The sequence below is a fragment of the Oncorhynchus kisutch genome, linkage group LG26 (assembly GCF_002021735.2).
Source record: "Oncorhynchus kisutch isolate 150728-3 linkage group LG26, Okis_V2, whole genome shotgun sequence".
Lineage (NCBI taxonomy): Eukaryota > Metazoa > Chordata > Actinopteri > Salmoniformes > Salmonidae > Oncorhynchus > Oncorhynchus kisutch.
In genome coordinates, this window is record NC_034199.2 from 18,056,405 (window position 1) to 18,075,018 (window position 18,614).

General features: G+C 43.1%; 1 protein-coding gene across 1 annotated transcript; it reads left to right on the top strand.

Moving 5' to 3' along the window:
- Positions 1 to 689: 689 nt before the first annotated feature.
- Positions 690 to 18,111, top strand: igfbp5b (insulin-like growth factor binding protein 5b). The gene is made up of 4 exons (XM_020462330.2): positions 690 to 1,410; positions 13,435 to 13,658; positions 13,840 to 13,959; positions 14,138 to 18,111. The coding sequence occupies exons 1-4, from the start codon at positions 1,077 to 1,079 to the stop codon at positions 14,270 to 14,272; spliced, it is 813 nt and encodes a 270-aa protein (XP_020317919.1). The 5' UTR covers positions 690 to 1,076; the 3' UTR covers positions 14,273 to 18,111.
- The last annotated feature ends 503 nt before the right edge of the window (positions 18,112 to 18,614 follow it).

The following is an 18,614-nucleotide window of genomic DNA, read 5'->3' on the forward strand; positions in this document are numbered from 1 at the left end:
GACACTTCTTCTCTTTTGCAAGGGATACCTGGCCAAGAAAGAAGATGCGGTCAAAACACCATTACAAAATGTAAAACATACAATACAAACAGCACAACATGTCACCAAGAGCTGATCCGGACTATAAGCATCAACCACCGAGCAGAGTTTGGAGCCAGACTGACATTGATGGGTATGTGTCAGCTCATACTGGTTCTCACCCCCAGACAGATTGTAGCCAAAGTACTGTAGTTGATGCAGCACAGTGTACTATTCTGTCATGATCATGCATTTGACTCATTCCGTCTGTAATGCAACTATGATTTAAGAGAACTGGTTTTCCTTTCGTTTTGCTCGTAGCTTCGTGCGTAAGCTTCTTTTCTTTAAGTCAATCGATGTGCACCGCTTGAGACTGGGTGTAAAACATTGAGGGGTAAGAAAGAAGTGTGTGTTCGATTAGCAAAAGCACGTATTCAGTAACCGTGGATTCTAATTATGCTTCCAGATGAAGAGTTTAAAAATATATATGTTTTGATTAAGGTTGCGTTTGTTTCTTGTGTTGCTCCTCGCACTTGGCATCACTTCAGCCTTCAGCGTGAAAGACTGATCCTATTGCTGTAAAAAAGGTTGGCCACTTGCCAAGACCTGGAACAAGTGCGCCTCCCTTCCCTGCTGTTAGGCGTATTCATAGTTAGGGGTTTGGCTGATTTTAAAAAGGCAAGCCTGGCCTGAAGTTGATCAGTCTGCTCAAGAAACTTCTCTGGAGGGGAAAGTATTGGAATCGGTTTCAAAGGGGGAAAGGTCCAGGTTTTCTACAAAGAATTGCATTGCACCGAGAGAGGACATCAGTTCTGTCAATTAAGATAAACATTGCATCCCGAAGTGTAGTCTTTTCATGATATTTGACTTGTTCTGTGAATACTTTTTATTTGTAAATTCAAACAGTCTTTTTTTTCAGTTTATTTAAACTGGAGTGCTGAAAACACTATACATTTGGATGCGGACAATTTTTTTGCTTTATAAATCGGATAATTTAACCCACGGGCATTGTCGGTCAATTCGTTCCACATTTGAGGTTTAACAATCGCGAGACGAATATGTTTCTCAGTTTTTGTCTACTGGTGACATTTGTCCTGGGGCTATCTGGGTGCTTGGGCTCATATGTGCCCTGCGAGCCGTGCGACCAGAAGGCACTCTCTATGTGCCCCCCAGTCCCCGTCGGTTGTCAACTCGTGAAGGAGCCGGGCTGCGGTTGCTGCCTAACCTGCGCCTTATCGGAAGGTCAGGCGTGTGGCGTTTACACCGGAACATGCACCCATGGCTTGCGCTGCTTGCCGCGAAATGGAGAAGAGAAGCCACTTCACGCGCTTCTCCATGGCAGGGGAGTGTGCACAAACGAGAAAGGATACAAACCCCTCCATCCACCCATAGGTAAGACGTCGCAATGAATGCGTGTGCTTAGGGGATCCAAGGGAGCTGTGTAAAATACAACATCATGATTATTGTCGCAGAGTTTAAATTCAGTTCCAGTTATACCGGCCCCGGTAAACTGCATCATAGACGTTTTGGTTCGTTTTTAGCAGCACTTTTCATTTGGTGCTTCCATGACCCCGCGCTAAAAACCTCGCAAACGAGCTTGCATGATGTTTCAGTTTTGTAAAGTAATGCTATTGTAAGCAATTCCATTAGCACACTGACGTTTTGGAATCCAAATTTGAAATAACTGCATAGCATGCATGAGTAGCTCCTATGAGCAAACGGTCGTATTTGTCAGAGATTGCGGCAGGCTTAATTGTGAATCTGGGTCGTTATTAAATTAAACACAGTCGGATTCATCACATGCCACAATAACAGCACATGCAAAGAATACATGTGCTATAGCATACAGATGTAGGATCTTACTTTGATCACCCTGTTGCAGGAGAACTGTCCTGCATTGCAGGAAATGTAAAGCTTGTAGTGTTTTTGAGGTTTAAAACGGCTTCTGAAGTTTGTAATTTCGTCTTTGAAATTTCAGAATTGATTTTCCCTTACGAAAAATGTATCAACCCCTACAAAAATGTCCATTCATTTGAATCCACATAATAATTCACATGTCCTGTTGTTGCAGGTTTATTTACTTTGGGAATCCCTGAGTTAGAGAGCAGGACAGCCTTGACAGAGTTTGGGAAACCCTGAGTTAGAGAGCAGGACAGCCTTGACAGAGTTTGGGAAACCCTGAGTTAGAGAGCAGGACAGCCTTGACAGAGTTTGGGAATCCCTGCTCTAATTTGCAGTCACTGTATGGAGTTTGTTATGAATACAATATGGTAGACTGACTTAAAGCATTCCTCTGCATGCTTATCTACAAGGCTGTGTCCCTCCCTTGTCGCAATGCCTGCCTGGACATCCATTCTTGTGCTCTCTTTCTCATGTGAGAACATATTGTATGTGGTAATACTAATTGCTGCTGTTCTTTTTTTCCTCTGGAAATGAGTTATATCCCTTTTCACTGTGTCAGAAACGTGCATTTCTCACAAACACAATTGCCACCCATGAAGAAAATGTATATTTTCCAACATATAATATCCGGTTCTTCTTATTGTAGCCTAATTGACTGAAGAGGGCTTTGCTCTTGAGGCTACAGATCTTTTGAAAGCTGAATTTAGGTTTAGTCCCTGTGGGCGGTGTTGGGAGTCGGATTACTGCTCAAATATTACATCTGATGATGTGTGTGTGTATTTTTTGTGCGCGCCTGTGTGTGTGTGTGTAGTCTGCGCGCACTTCTAATTCTTAAATGTGTGTGTGCACGGGCAAGAGAAGTTAGGTATAAATGAACCAAACGTCAACATTTAGAGGTCAGAGATAGACACGTGTTATGAGATGATTCAAGATTTAGGCTACATACAAGTTTTGGTGACATGCTAAATTTGATGAATGCTATTGGTTTATTCTTCGGTTGGCCAGGTGGAAAGACTCAAGCTATTTGGGCTTTGGATACACCCTGCATGTAACTCCCTAGGAGGACATACATCAAACAACATTAGAATGGAATTCAGCCCATTCAAGAGGTCACCATTGTCTGTAGTAATGGCTATACATAACATCCAACGAATACTTGCAGCTCTAACTGAAATAAACCCTAGTACTTTTGTATAGCTATAAGTGTCACTCTGATCTAGGAGATTGAATTCCAACACGCACTCTGTGTCAAGCCTGTGGGTGGGTGTGTGTGTGTGTGTGTGCAGGCGTTTGTGCGTGCATTTGTGTGTGTATGTGTGTGTGTGTGTGTGTGAACACTGACTTCTCCTTTGGCACTGGGTGGTAACCGGAGTGCGTCCGTTTTCCTGCTCCTGGTTAGGCAGTGTGGGTGCTCAAGCACAGCACAGTGATTCAGCAGAATGCCTCCGGCTGCTCTTCTCTGAAGGGCTGTCTGTCAAGGGCTACGATTGGAATTAGACACAAGCCTTTGGTTTCCTGCTGGGTAGGGTTTCAACCTGCTCTGACCAGCTGAGCAAGGCAGACAGAAAGAGGGCAGGTCAAGTGTCCAAAGACAGATCCTCAGGGGACCCAATAGCTTCTATCTCTCGGCTGCATTCATGCAATTCTACAGCATCCTAAGCAAGAAAAGTGGACCCACTTTAAACAATCCACATATTACAAAGGCTATATATAGCACATGTAAGGTCTTCATACGTTGTAGTTTGTTTAAAGTGGGACTACCAGATCAGGATATGTTTCTTGAAGAGAGAGAATGACATTGAATCATCTATGTATTTCTCTCTAACAAATGTATTGACATGATATGGGTATAACATTGTAATACAATGTTGCCAAACTACACACGACTCTGTTGTCTCTTTCTCATCTCTGCATAAGTCTGGTGTCACCCTCTTTTGTTGACTGTTGAGTTGTGTTCCAAGGAAATGGTGCTTAGCTCTGATGGCTGGGCATAGGAGGCTGGTTTGTGTTGCTGGCCTCTCAGTGCACTGTGCTAGCCCAGAAGAATAGGATCCTGGAACGCCTGCCAACAGATATGACTCCATGGCAGAAGGCCCCTTGCTCTCTGAGCTTGTGAAAGAGCCTTATGTTTGAACAGATTGCTCTTTGCCAAGAAACAAGAAGATGATTAAAGAGAGCGTACAAATCTAGAAAGCTTGACTTGCACATGAACAAGCACGTTGTGCTTTATAAGCACAGCATCAACACAAATGCAGCTTCTGCCAAAGCCCAAAAGAACAGAAAATGTTGAGTTTGGGGTTTGTGTTTGTGTTTGTGCTCCAAGATTTTTTTGTTGGCTTGGTGGTACATTTACACGTTTTAGTGCAATCACAAGCCAACGCGAAGAAGCCAGTTGTTGGTCACCTGTCCTTGTTAAGACAATTTACAATGACTATGGCACAAAACAAATGCTCGTACACCAACTGTGGTGTTAGGGTTGGATTGAAATTCACACAACGGTTACCTGGAGGAAAATGGGGGAGGGTCATGGTTTTAACATTTCTGTCAATGGGAGGTTTTAGCTTTTTTTCAATCTAGTCCAAGGGAGGGTCATGGATGGAAGGTAATGGATTAAATGTAAATATTTCTCAGTGTTTTAGAAGTAGTTGTTTATTAGGCTATATATCGTTGTGTGTCCGAATTCCAGACCTCATCTCTGATTCTCCGCTGGGCGCGCAATATCAAGTGTGCCTATAGGATATTTAGTGTAGTCTCAATCAAATGATCCATAGCCTATAGGCTATAAGCTACGAAGTGCATACTTGGAGAAGCACATAGCAAAGTTATTTGTCGAAGATAGCAGGACGGTGTAAATTAAACTAGGGTGCGTGACACACTGCAGTGGATAGTCCAACCCTGAGCCCCAGCCTGCTCTGCTCTAGCTGATCAAATACATTTTTGTGTGCTACCTAACCAATGGCTGTGCTGTGTAGGCCTATGTGGCAGTTCAGGAGGAGAGTCAAAAGCTTCCTCAGATGATACTTTTTTTATTTATTAGGCCTACTCTAAAAAATGCATCTTGTACACAGACTAGCCTATAGACTATGTTCGGTTCAGTTTGAGAAGGAGAGCACGAAGGTGAGGAGGACCGGAGTGCAACTTTGATAGCTTGCTACTACTATAATAGATTTTTATTAACAACAACATGTTTGTTGCCATGATGTATTTATCAGAGTTATTGACCTCACAATAAGCCAGATTCTAGTAATACATATTGTGGTGCTGAAACTCAAAACATCAGCTGTGACACAATCAATCGGAAATGGACAGCTCATGGTACTGAAAGTAGGCATAATTCAGTTAAACGGTCTTCATTTTAATTAGACTACTAACAACAAGAGGGCTTTGTGTTGGAGCCTATTTCTTCCTATTTTAGAAAATGTTGCTATAGGCTGCTATATCCATAGATTTGTTGGTCAATTCCTCTGACCACCATGCACTCTTTAAATAGCCTACGTCCGTGTCAGTGAAGGACTGTCAAGTTAAAACCGAAAATTGAATTAAGGGGGTATGAGAGTGTATGCCACAGTTCCACCTTTAATGAAAGAAAATGGCAAAAAAAAGCAAAGGCCTACCCCTTGTTACCTTAAGATTCGGAAGAAAATAAAACAGATTCGATTATATAACGTGATCTACAACAGCGCTTTGGTCCGTGACCCTTTATGCTAAAAACAAGCTGTAATATCTGTGGAAAGAGGTGACTCTCATTGTTTTGTTGCTTTGACTTTCAGAGGCTGAGCTACAACCTTTCATGGCCGAGGAGACAATAAATATAGTTTGCTTGGAAAGTAATCTAATTCTGTCACTATCATTTGATTAAGCTATTCACTTTCTGTATAATAGAAGATGTTTAAACCCAGACAGCTTTTAAGGAAACACTTGTTATCTCGTTGGGTTAAGCCCCGGGAAGAAGAGTAGCCAGCATTTGGTAGGCCTACTCTGTCTGGGGTGTAAAGCTAGGCCTACTCTGTCTGGGGTGTAAAGGTAGGCCTACTCTGTCTGGGGTGTAAAGCTAGGCCTACTCTGTCTGGGGTGTAACGCTAGGCCTACTCTGTCTGGGGTGTAAAGCTAGGCCTACTCTTGTCTGGGTTGTAATGGTAGGCCTAACTTTTGAAAGTACCATGCTCAGATTCCTTGCTCAGATTCTAAGATGTATTTATTTGCAAACAAGGACAGTTTCGTTGCAAACAAGACACACTGATGGCATTGGAGTAATCTGATTAGATGGGCCTAGCTCTCTGTATATTCTTAGCCTGTCGTCTCTGTAATTTGTGTGGTATTCTGCTAATATGTAAAATTATGTAGAACTGCATGACATTTTGATGAAATGCTATTTTTTCTCAGACCTGCAAATAAGATCATAGATTCATGCATTGCTTTGTTATAAAGGAGATCTTTCCACCCCTACTCTTGTCCAGGGTAAACGGTAGACATGTTCTCTGCTATTTTAATTATTATTTTGGGTATAGGGGAGGGTTACCTGATTTTTTTGTTCAAGCGTTAAGGGAAGGTTTAGGTCAAATATATTTTGCTCAAGGGAGGGTAATCCATTTTCATTTCAGAGAAGTCCCATTTTCTCCATGTAAACTTTATTATAAATAAAATGTACTCCCTTAGCTTGACAACTTAATCCATGTGTCAAGTGATTTGTGGCTCTGTTTTTTAAAGGCTAGAACTAGGGGGACGATTCAATTTTCTTTATCCCTGGTCTTTTACAGATGAAATACAGCCCCAGCCATGTAAAGAAGATATTTCACGGTAGCAGGGTCAACTTCATGTATTTCCACACCAATTCTCCTCGTCTGAACTGATCAGACAGACCATCAGAATGCCAGTGTGGGCTAGTTGACGTTGCACATCCCTACTACCTTGTTATATTCCCTAATCGAGAAAACATCCTTTCATTTTGTATTTTACATCAGACAAGCCAGTCTCCTTCAACAGAGTCCACTGACAATACACATTTGTGTTAGGCATCTTGGTTGGCCTATCTACTATAAATGGTCTACTTGAACACTTACTGTAGTGTAGACATTGCACACAAATGGCTCTATCCGTTGTGGACAGTTCAGTTGACTCAGAGATGGCCCCGACTGTTTCATTGTTACATTGCTAAGGTCATAGGGAGAAGACCATTGCTGACAGGGATTTTACAACTCACTCACCATGAACCCCCTCCTCACAGAACTGGATGTTGTGGAATGCTAAATATAACCAACCTCATCAGATGTGAAACAGTTTATCAATGACATGCCGCCCTCGGCGTACAATATGTAGTCTTCTTTGGTGTCGGTTCTGGTTTTCTAGAATGCTGTGCCATCGCAAGTGTTAATCATGGGAAACCAATTGCTCAATGTAAGGTCTCCAAAAGAACACTGCAAACATGCTCTACGGTCAAGCTGTGGCATTGTTCCCATGCACAGTATTGAAGCTAGAGAACCTGCTTTTGGATTTGGCACGCTTGAATGAGTTCTTCCAATAAAGTTTTATAGCAGTCAGTCTAGCATTTGTCACTTACACCTGGAAGGCTAGTGGGTAACAGCTGTGGAGAGAATCAGCTCACGCAGTAGTCTCCTCTATCAGAAACATGTGACTCCAAAGGTAGTGACATCCACATGCTGGCTTTAAAACCTGTGTGATCTGACCTAAACTGCATAGGCACCAACGCTGCCACCATTTACCGCTCCAACTCCAGGGTCGTGCTCAGTAGAGAACACCAAAAGATTTGCAACAAACAACGAAAATTATTGTTTCGTACCTTTCTTTTCACTCTGTTTCAATACATTTTCTCCCTACTGGACACGACCCAGGACAGCATAAGGATGTTATTGGGCTCAAAATCAACTAATCACTTCCCACAGAAGAACCTAACTTGTTGAAAGTCACTGTAATGAGCTCAACAAAGAAGCCTGCCTCAAGTTTCTTTGCAGAACGGGAACAATGGAGGTCCTGATCTTTTGTCTGCAACTTTGGTGCCAGTTTCAGCTCCAAAATGTGGATCTTGTCATTTTCATCTTCGTCTCTGGCCTCAGTGTCTGAAGTTGAGCTTTGGAGAGTGGACAGAGAACGTTCATGGCGAGCCAAAATAGTGGCCTCTGCCCCCAGGGATTATGTCACACCCAGCAATTGTGTGGTGGTGAAGGTTGACCCAGAAAAAGGCAGCGTCTGTCCATGTGGCTTGTCAAAAAAACAAAACTCAGATGTGTAATGAGACCTCAGACCAAAATTAGGCTTGCACAGGAGAGCAGCTGCATGTAGCATCGCGATAGTTTGCTTTCAACTGCTGTCGAACATTTATTTTACCTCAAAGGAGAAATGTCTTTGGTGCAGCAGTTGCGAGAGGGGGAGTGGGGTCAGTATACCTATGCCCTACTTGGAAGGGACTCTCATCCCTACTGAACAAGTGTTCCTTTCATTTTCAATCCCTGAATTGTTCCTGCTGCTATTTGCTGCTGCTATTTTAAACTCTTTTTTTTTGTTGCACTATACATATTTGTTGCACATTGTACCTTAGAAAAAGTTATTTCCTGTAAGTTGCTGATTGAATTTGAATTCAGTGCCAGAGGAGACTGCAATTGTACGGCCCAGATACAAGGTTCAAAACAGGAACCAACAATACATACTGCACAACAAACATACTGAACAAAGCAGTAGCATGGTCTCCTTGTCCAACCAAAGCTGTCGTTTAGCAGTACAAAAGGGTGTGTTAATAATGATACCACCTGAATATGATTACACTTTTTATAATGAGGTCCAGCATTTTTATTTAAAGCAGAAAGAAAAGCACCCTGCTAAATTTCCCCTCTGAATCCTTTGTTTTGAAGATGTAATGAAGACATCTCCTATTAATGGTGGAATCATAATCTGCTTTGACTGGTAGTAGCCATCTAAAAGTGTCAATAAAGTGTATGGAAATAATGTAATTCTAGATACGATGTACATTACTATGATTTGACTATCCACCAGCACTCACAGTGCATTCGGAAAGTATTCAGACCCCTTGACTTTTTCCGCATTTTGTTACGTTACAGCCTTATTAAAAAATCTTCACACATTCCAGGACTTTCAGAGACTTGTCCCGAAGCCACTCCTGTGTTGTCTTGACTGTGTGCTTAGGGTCGTTGTCCTGTTGGAAGGAACTTTCACCCCAGTCTGAGTGCTCTGGGGCAAGTTTTCATCAAGGATCTCTCTGTACTTTGCTCCGTTTTCCTCGATCCTGAATAGTCTTCCAGTCCCAGCTGCTGAAAAACATACCCACAGCATGATGCTGCCTCCACCATGCTTCACTGTAGGGATGGTGCCAGGATTCCTCCAGACGTGATGCTTGGCATTCAGGCCAAAGAGTTCTATCTTGGTTTCATCAGACCAGAGAATCTTGTCTCTCATGGTCTAAAAGTCCTTTAGGTGCCTTTTGGTAAACTCCAAGCGGGCTGTCATGTGCCTTTTACTGAGAAGAGGCTTGGTGGAGTGCTGCAGAGATGGTTGTCCTTCTGGAAGGTTCTCACATCTCCACAGAGGAACTCTGGAGCTCTGTCAGAGTGACCTTTGGGTTCTTGGTCATCTCCCTGATCAAGGCTTTTCTCCCCCGATAGCTCAGTTTCGCCGGGTGGCCAGCTCTAGGAAGAGTCTTGGTGGTTCCAAACTTCTTCCATTTAAGAATGATGGCGGCCAATGTGTTCTTGGGGACCTTCAATGCTGCAGAAATGTTTTGGTACTGTACCCCGACACAGTCCTGTCTCGGAGCTCTACGGACAATTCCTTCGACCTCATGACTTGGTTTTTGCTCTGACATGCACTGTCAACTGTGGGACCTTATATAGACAGGTGTGTGCCTTTCCAAATCATGTCCAATCAATTGAATTTATCACAGGTGGACTCCAGTTAAGTTGTAGAAACATCTCAAGGATGATCAATGGAAACAGGATGCACCTGATCTCAATATCAAGTCTCACAGCAAAGGGTCTAAAAACCTGTTTTCGCTTTGTCATTATGGGGTATTGTGTGTAGATTGATGAGGATGAACATTTATTTGATCAATTTTAGGATAAGGCTGTAACGTAACAAAATGTGGAAAATGGGAAGGAGTCTGAATACTTTCTGAATGCACTGTATAGTGGCACTATCTCCACATACATTTTAGTTGAGGTTGTTACAGGACTACTGATAACAAATCAACATGTTCTTCTTACATTGCATTGCCCTCCAGCTGTGTTGGAGGGCAATTCAGTGTTTGAGTTGTGCCCCAATGAGCAAGCATTTTGTAAGGCCAGTCGATGTGGAATTCAATGTGCTCCAATGACTGTACATTTTGTTTAGATCTCTACAGGCTCTTGGTCTGGATCATGTATTCCTACCTGTAATATAATTATTCAAGTGCAATGTTCCATTTATTTTATTTGTATTTTATTTTACCAGCATCCGACCCATGGTTGGCCAGTATCATGGCTAAAAGATGACAGAGGACTTCCTGCTCCGTTATCACTATGCTATCGCATACCCCCTGACCCCCAGATTAGCAGCACCTTTACTCAACACCTAGGATCTTGTAAAGGTGTAATTTCAGAGGGTGTTCTGTGCTAGTTCATGGACTGTGAGCCAATGAGAATTTGAGCAGCTCATTGTTCTGGTGCATTTTCCACCCCAAGTTGCATGACTGTAAACTTAAAAAGACCAGCCGAGAGAGAGAAAAAGAACGAGTGGCTTATCGTTCACGCTTAGGCTTCCTGGCTGAAAGAAACTTCCCACTGGGCACAGACGTCAATTCAATGTCAATTCAACATCTATTCAACGTTGTTTCAATGTAATTTCATTGAAATGATGTGGAAACCATGTTGATTCAACCCACGTGTGCCCAGTGGGTTGGGATATCCATGAAGCATAATTGCCCCGCACACATGTGCATTTTTAAACAGAGGCGTATCGGTTGCACCTCCTTTGCCTGTTCCGTTCCTCTTGTCTTAATGAAAACTTTAGTGAGAACAAGGGGAGAGATACCAATACCTTGTCAGCCTGGGCTTAATGGAGGGGGCTGCATGTGACCGTGCTGTCTTGGCTGGAGGCCAGCGTCCTGGCAGTGTTTCAGTACTTAAACACAGGCCTACTAAGCCTCCTTTACAAGCTGGGGACCCTAAGCATGGAAAAACTTAGTTTTTGCCGCTGCAGTGAAGAGCCCACTTCAGAAAGTACAAATTTGGTGGTTTAGAAACAGAGAGGGCGAGAGAGAAAAAGAGAGCCGGAGAGAGAGAGACTCCATTGTCTGCAAACAGGCTACACTCTGGGTATTGTTGGCTAAAGATGGGTACATTCTGTCTCCATGTCTTTGAATTGCAGGGACAGCTTGTGAATTGGAAGCACAACAGCACTTCATTTACTCTGGGCAAGGAGCATGATGTACTAAAATAAACACTACATTTTGTTATAATGATAATATACATTTAAACGGTTGATGGATGTTCATTTTCGCCATCAAATATTAAGAAAAACTTCTGCCATCCCATATTTCAATAGAACATCCAATGTAACGTCCAACATTTCCTCACAAGCTTATACACACAAGTAACACCAAACTCTCATCCCTCACTTGAGCTAATGAGCCTGTTCACAAATCCTACTGCTAATGTAATTGGAGTGCAATGATGTCAGTGTGCTGACATTTCTCAATCTAATATTTCTCCACCCAAATCATATTAGGCTGAATGCGAATACATGTCATGGATCATGAGACATAGCAGTCTTTCTGGAAGATACTCAAATGTTTTGGATCTCACATGTAAAGTAGGTCATTGATGTAGTGTGTGTTGCATTTGTAAAATGGAAGGGGGATTACAATCTCCGGTTTGTTGTAACCCTGAAAATGGCTTGCAAAATCACAGAATCATTCATGAAGGCTTGAAACACACATGCAGCAGTGTCATCAGTGGTACTTTGAATAGTGATCAAATGAAGGATTCTTCCCCCAGCATCCAGGCATCGAGCACGTAGGAAAGCTCATTTGACATACTTATTTATAGCGTTTTATAGCCCTGGCGGTCTGAGCAGGGAGAGTCGAGGACGTATCCAAACACAGAGACGCCTGCCAAGTCATGAGTTGTGAGATTACTTTCAAAGCGAGGACGGCAGTTCAGAAGCCAGGGTCCCAATTCCGGTAATCACCCTCCTCCCTTCATCCCCCATCTCACCTCCTCCCAGACACCCCTGCTGTGTCCCGACTCTTCAGACATCAATTCTCTGGAATATACCGCTCAGTGGTCACATACCTCTATTTTTTCCCCCCAAGGTGGCCATGTACAAAGTCCAGACCACTAGCCTATACTTAATTAAGATAACATTAAAACGTGGTTATGTTTCAATTCTTTTTTTATGGTCCCACTCTTCAGCTGTCTGTCGATATATTGCAGTTGTCTCTCCCCAACAATACTATGCACATTCAACCACTACTCCGGTTGGGCCAGCCCTCCTCATTGCCACCGCTGCAATGACCTGTGGGTTTCTTTGCTAGATAAATATATCCCCGGTCATCTACTGGCACTGCGGCCGCCCACCAGTTGGGGCCTGGCAAAGTCCCCTAACAGTGCCTTGTGTGCCTATGATAGACTAAGCAAAGACAGGAGAGGAGCACTCATCTCTTTGGCCTCAGAGAGCCTCATGCAGGCTAGGGCTCTTGGCTTATGGGGGCTGAGCCCAGAGGAGGGACTGGAGGAGAGGGGATAAGGGATCAGGACCCCAAATCGCTAGCCTGGTGGGAACTTCAAATGTACCTCTAGGACTGTAGTGCCCCCTGGGGAGTGGGATGGGGTAGGGTAGGGGGAGAACACTGGTCTATCTGCCTGGCTTCAGGCTATTTTACATTATTATGTTATGTTTCTTAATATGAAGTTATACTTTACATTCAGCCTACGACGTGTCCACCTCTGCCATAGGCTTCAGTTGCCATGGATCCTCAGTTACCATGACATCAACATCTGATCTGTGAGAGATGTGAAAGTCTGCAAGAATTGCCAGAGAAGTATTTTATTGCCAAAATGGCTTATGATCAACCAAATAAGCCATTGTTTCGCCCAAAATGCCACACACTTTGTTGTAGAGATGTCTTAGAGACAAGGTCAAGAATGTAGCCAGCATGATACAGAAGTGACTGAGATAAGCTTTTGTCATTTTTGGTCAGCATTCAGACATGTTTACTTTCTTTCCTTTGACCTCCATTAGTTGATTATGACTGTTTGTATGGTGGAGAAGGGGTGAGGTGGTGGAGGAGGTACAGTAGTTTATCAGCTGTTGATCCTTGATCCTGACCCCTCCTTTGTAAACAATGCAAAAGCAACATTTCTGGGAACAAACTCTGGGAATAGCATCTGGGAGTACATATCTTCCTTTGTGCAGGAAAAGCTTTTAGGTGGGGGTAATGTGACAAGTATGCACTGTTTTAGTTCATGTTGATGACACACCCATTGATACAAATATTTTTTCCATGTGTAGATCATGAGTCTCGGGAACACGAGGACACCCTGACAACTGAAATAATGGAAGACCAACTGCACCCTGCTAAAGTGCCGCTCCTCCCCAAGCAGGACGTCATCAACAGCAAGAAGATCCAGGCCATGCGCAAGGACAAGGACCGCAAGCGGGCGCAGGCCAAACTGCGCTCCATTGGGCCCATGGACTACTCCCCACTCCCCATTGACAAGCATGAGCCAGAGTTTGTAAGTATAAGAGTGGAGAGTAGGAAAGATGGGGTCTAACGCTAATATTGTGCTAATGCTGATGCTTGCTAGTGTGCATCTTCAACTCTGGTCCTAGGAGAGAGAACTGACTGTGCAAGAATTTGTTCCACCCATGGCGCTAACACTGGGAACTAATGTTAGTTGTATCGTTCCTCCACAGGGTCCTTGCAGGAGGAAGCTGGATGGGATCATCCAGGGAATGAAGGACACATCCCGTGTCATGGCCCTGTCCTTGTACCTCCCCAACTGTGACAGAAAGGGCTTCTTCAAACGCAAACAGGTGAGAACTATCCCTCCGTCATCATCCTTATTCATGGTTTAACATAGACCAGTTGTATACTGATGTGCCTCTTCAGATCCACATTGGCTCCAAAATAATGTTTGTTCTTACAATGTCTTTCTCTCGCTCATTCTCTCTTTCCCTCCCTTGTGTTGCTGCACATTGATCGCTCCCACAGTGCAAACCCTCTCGTGGCAGGAAGCGGGGCATCTGCTGGTGCGTGGACAAGTACGGCGTGCAGCTGCCCGGTACAGACTACAGCGGGGGAGACATCCAATGCAAGGACCTAGAGAGCAGCAGCAACAACGAGTGAATAGGCTGCTCCAACCCCGTCCCGATCACCTGACCCAGGGCCCTGCCTCCTCCTTTCCCTCCTGCCTGTCTGCTCCGCCCTCCAGTCACTTTTTGAGATTTTCAAAACAAAAAAATATATAAACATCAAATGAACGAAAGGACAGGCTTGAAAAAAGGACACCTGAAATCTCTTTTTTTTTGTGTGACTGTGTGCTCATCTCTTAGTAGACGGAACCCAGGAGGTTTTAAGCCCTTGTTTGACCCTCGGGCCCCTCCCCCACTAAGAGCTGGGAACCACACTAATGATTCATGAAAATATATACCTGTGTTGATATATTTTTATAGAAGCTGGGGTGTAAGCACCAAACTTTGTATCATGTAAAGCTAACATAAAAGCGATGAAAAAACGAAAATAAGGCATGCTGATTATAAACGGGACTGTTTTGATCTTTCACATCTATTGCTATTGAGGTGTCAGAGGAGATAGCTGGACCTTCTATTGGCAGAGGTATTTGTTTTTTTGTTTGGTTGCTTTCCAAAAAAGAAAAAAGAAGCATGTGATAGGGTCTTTCTGAGACAGTTGACTCTATTTGGGTATTTGGGTCTGTCACAGCACTTATGAATAGGGGAACCTGCTTGGATATGTGTAACTTCACTAAGTTTGTGTGGGCGTGCATGTATGTGTGTTTGAGTGTGTGTGTGTGAGAGAGAGAGAGAGAGAGAGAGAGAGAGAGAGAGGGAGTGAGCCTTTAACACAAGAATGTCATTTTTCTTTCTCTTTTCGTCTTGTCACAACAACAACATAACAAGCATTATTGCTGGTGCTTGAAGTAGTCTTGAGGATGGATTTCTCCCACTAGCCTATGAAACCTATGTATCTGGGAAAATGGAGAGTGTTTGACATAATAAGCAGCTCATTACAGACAAACCTATGTAAGTGACTCTTTGACTCTGTAGCTAGCCTGATATGCCAACTGTGCCTATTGTTAACAGACACTGCCATGCAGGGTAACACAGAACTTAATGGAGAACACTGCCCCTACTGGTGAAGGGAATACTGCCTCAAAGTGCCCATTCTCTCATCTGATCAGAGCTGTGCTCAGCAAGACTCCATTGGTCCCAACTACCTGGACTCAAAGAATATTGAATGTGGCTGAACAATCATGCAGTCCTCCCCCAATTACTAACAGCAGTAATGCATTTTATTGCTAAAGTCTGGACAAAAATTGGGAGAACGAGGGGAAAAAAGCATGCTGTAGACTTGCATTCACCAGTGAGGCTAGATGTTTACCCTTTGTGTCTCAGTTGCTCGAGGGTGTAGTCTTGTATGGTTTTGTTTGTGCTGTTTTCTTTGCCTTCAGTGAAGTAACAACCGCCCACATTTGAGCCATGTTCCTTAACCAAGTGGTCCCCTAACAATGCTATGGTGTAACCTTGGTGTATTACTTTTACCTACAGATTAATGAATGTTCTTTTTTTTTTAAACAAACAACTACAATGTACTGGTGCTTGGAAAAGGACGTGTGTATTTTAGCCTGTAAACAATTTGAATAGTTCCATGACATCATCCTTATTTGAATATGAGACAGTCAAAAAAAAGCTATACCCCATCTATATCCTTCCCTCTTTGCTTGCATGCCGCACCCCAAAATTGTTCCCTCTTTCTCGACAACTTGTTTTTCAGCACAACACAACATTACTTGCATCGGAAATGGTGAGCAGTTTTCCTTCCGCTGAAGGGAGGCATCGTTGAATACCTACAGGGTCAGTTGAAAGAGTAGTTTATGTCCGTCTGTGTGCAAGTCGCAGTGCCTTCCTACATGCAAATCCACATTTGAATAGTGATGCAAATGCAACGTGGTAGCTGTCTAAGTTACAGAGACCCTGCTCATGCTGAGAGGCCCCAGAGTAGTTGTTCTTGGTGTAGTCCAGACAAAGGGTAACTCTATAGGATGTGACATAGCCCTTGTAATCGTGTCACAGTCACATTATGAATCCGTTGCTAATCCCTCTCTGTGGGCAAGGCGGACCAGAATGAATACCCCTTCTGTCTCTTATTTTCAAACACACTGATAAGCTAGAACATTGCTTTCAAAGTTGACTGCCAATGTATTCGATTGCCAGAAAATATAAGCCAAGTGATATTACAATTCCGAGTTAGCACTAGCAAACTGCTGCTGCTTCTCTCTCCCAGTAGTCAGAGAAGAGATGTAGAAGGCATTACTAGCCATCAGATCCTACTCCACAGCGTAAGTGGTCATAGTTACTCTAGCCACGGAGTGGGAGGCAGGGGGAAAGGCCATCAGCAGACAACAAATTAAAGAGCTTTTACTCCAGCCTCAGTTGAGTCTGTGAACCAACCATTACGTAATATTATCCGTTTGGACATACAGATGTGATGGATAGGATACTCTTGATTTTTATGGCTCATAATGGCAACGAGATGCTGTAACACTAACAATGGGGTCAATACGTTCAGGCCTATAGCTTTATACCCTCATTTACTATGAGACAGAATTAGTGGGGAAAAAGTCACTATACCCTGCTACCCTTCACATCCTTCTTATACGGAGGTGAACTATACAGCCCCTGTGGCAAATCTCAAATCACTAGGTCCTCCTATACCCAATGCAGCTTGGCACCCTTCCCCACCTCCACCCCAGTCCACTTTGAAAGAAAGCAGCTTGCACTTACTGTATAGAAGTTAAAACAACTACAATATTAATACCGACAGACAATGTCCTGTAATAGTGTTGCTTGTGTATAAAAACAAACAAGCTAAACATTTACTGTGATTCAGAATCAGACCTCTGCAAGGCCTTCTGGGTAATCGTTGACAGGGGCTTATGTGGCCCATGCCTGGGACCTCCATCACCAACGTCCAATAAGGAAAAGGAGATCATAACACACAGTACCATACATTAGCAACCACACAACTGTCCCGCTTTGATCTAACTGTTCTCATGGACTCTAGCACACAGAGAGTGAGAGAGAAAGAATGACAGAGTGAGTGAGCGAAAGCAAGAGACAGAGCACCATGGACAGGGGTCATGTTCAGGGCCTAGCCACACACCACCCCATCACGGAGGGGTCACCAATCGCATGACAGTAGATACATTTAGGAACAGACACAAGGAGACCTGGGAATCTGAGGAACAGGAATGCAGCTAGCGACTGATGTTTAGATGTTGACTCCCTATCCAGCTTCAATGTTCACCTTCCATTTTAAGAGCAGTCCATCAGAAGCCTATTGAACTTGGCCATCCATAATGATGCAGTCTAACTGGGCATTTTCAAAATCAAGATTTGCCAAGGCTATCTTGGTTCAAAGAAAATGTGGATAAGGGCATTGAATAATTTGAGGTCTAATCAACAAATTGACACAATTCAACCAAGCTGCGAATTGTGCAAATTCTCAATACATTTTCTTTGTGGTATGGCGTTAGATTGAGGTGTTGGAGAGGTTGAGTTTTAAAGTGTCTTCAGATTCCTAGTCTTCAACCTGGTTATAGACTCATACAGTTCATACTACAATAGTAACTACAGCTTTTTTTTTCTGAATGCATAACGCTTTTATGGATGAAACGAGACAAAATCAATTGGTTATCTTAATAACATGTGGTGTTAACTGGCTTGTGAAAAAAGACCCATTGGTGCCGGAGGATTGTTACAAGAAATGGTCAGCATTTGGAACTCTTTATGAAACAAATATCAAAAAAGACAAAAAATCTCAAATTATTAAAGTGAATATCACTGTGTAATATTTATTCAACATGTAATTTATGTACTCTTTTAACCTTTGTCTTTTTTGTTATGATAAAGCATTTATTTAAATAAAGTTATGTATTCATTTAAAGACTTAGTAGTGATGTGTTTTTTGTGATGTGCAGTGTGGCCTCAAGACCTCAAAACCTACTTCTAAAAATGGTTTATCTCAAAACTATGTTCATGCTATTCCAAGGCACTAACATATAGTCATATACCAAAAATACAGTACAGCCATACAAGAGGGATATATAGGGAGTATATTGTATGTGGGTTAGTGGAGGTTTGAAAAACCTGACCACAACAACTTAGGTTCTCAGAGTAATCCTAGCTATTCAAATGAGCCCATACAAATAGTTCACTCCTTGTGCCAACGCCCCCAGATTAAGCCGGCTAGAACCAATGAAAATACTTCCATGTTGTTACCAGGAGCAGTGTGAATGGGGCCTAAGGGTGTGGTGATCAGATATGACATGATCAGGACATGCTGAATCTACAGACACTGGCTGTGATATCAGCTGCATGATTGTGGTCTTGCTTTTGTATACTGCAATGGGGATATCATTTTTGTCTGAGGACTGATCACACTTGCCCTG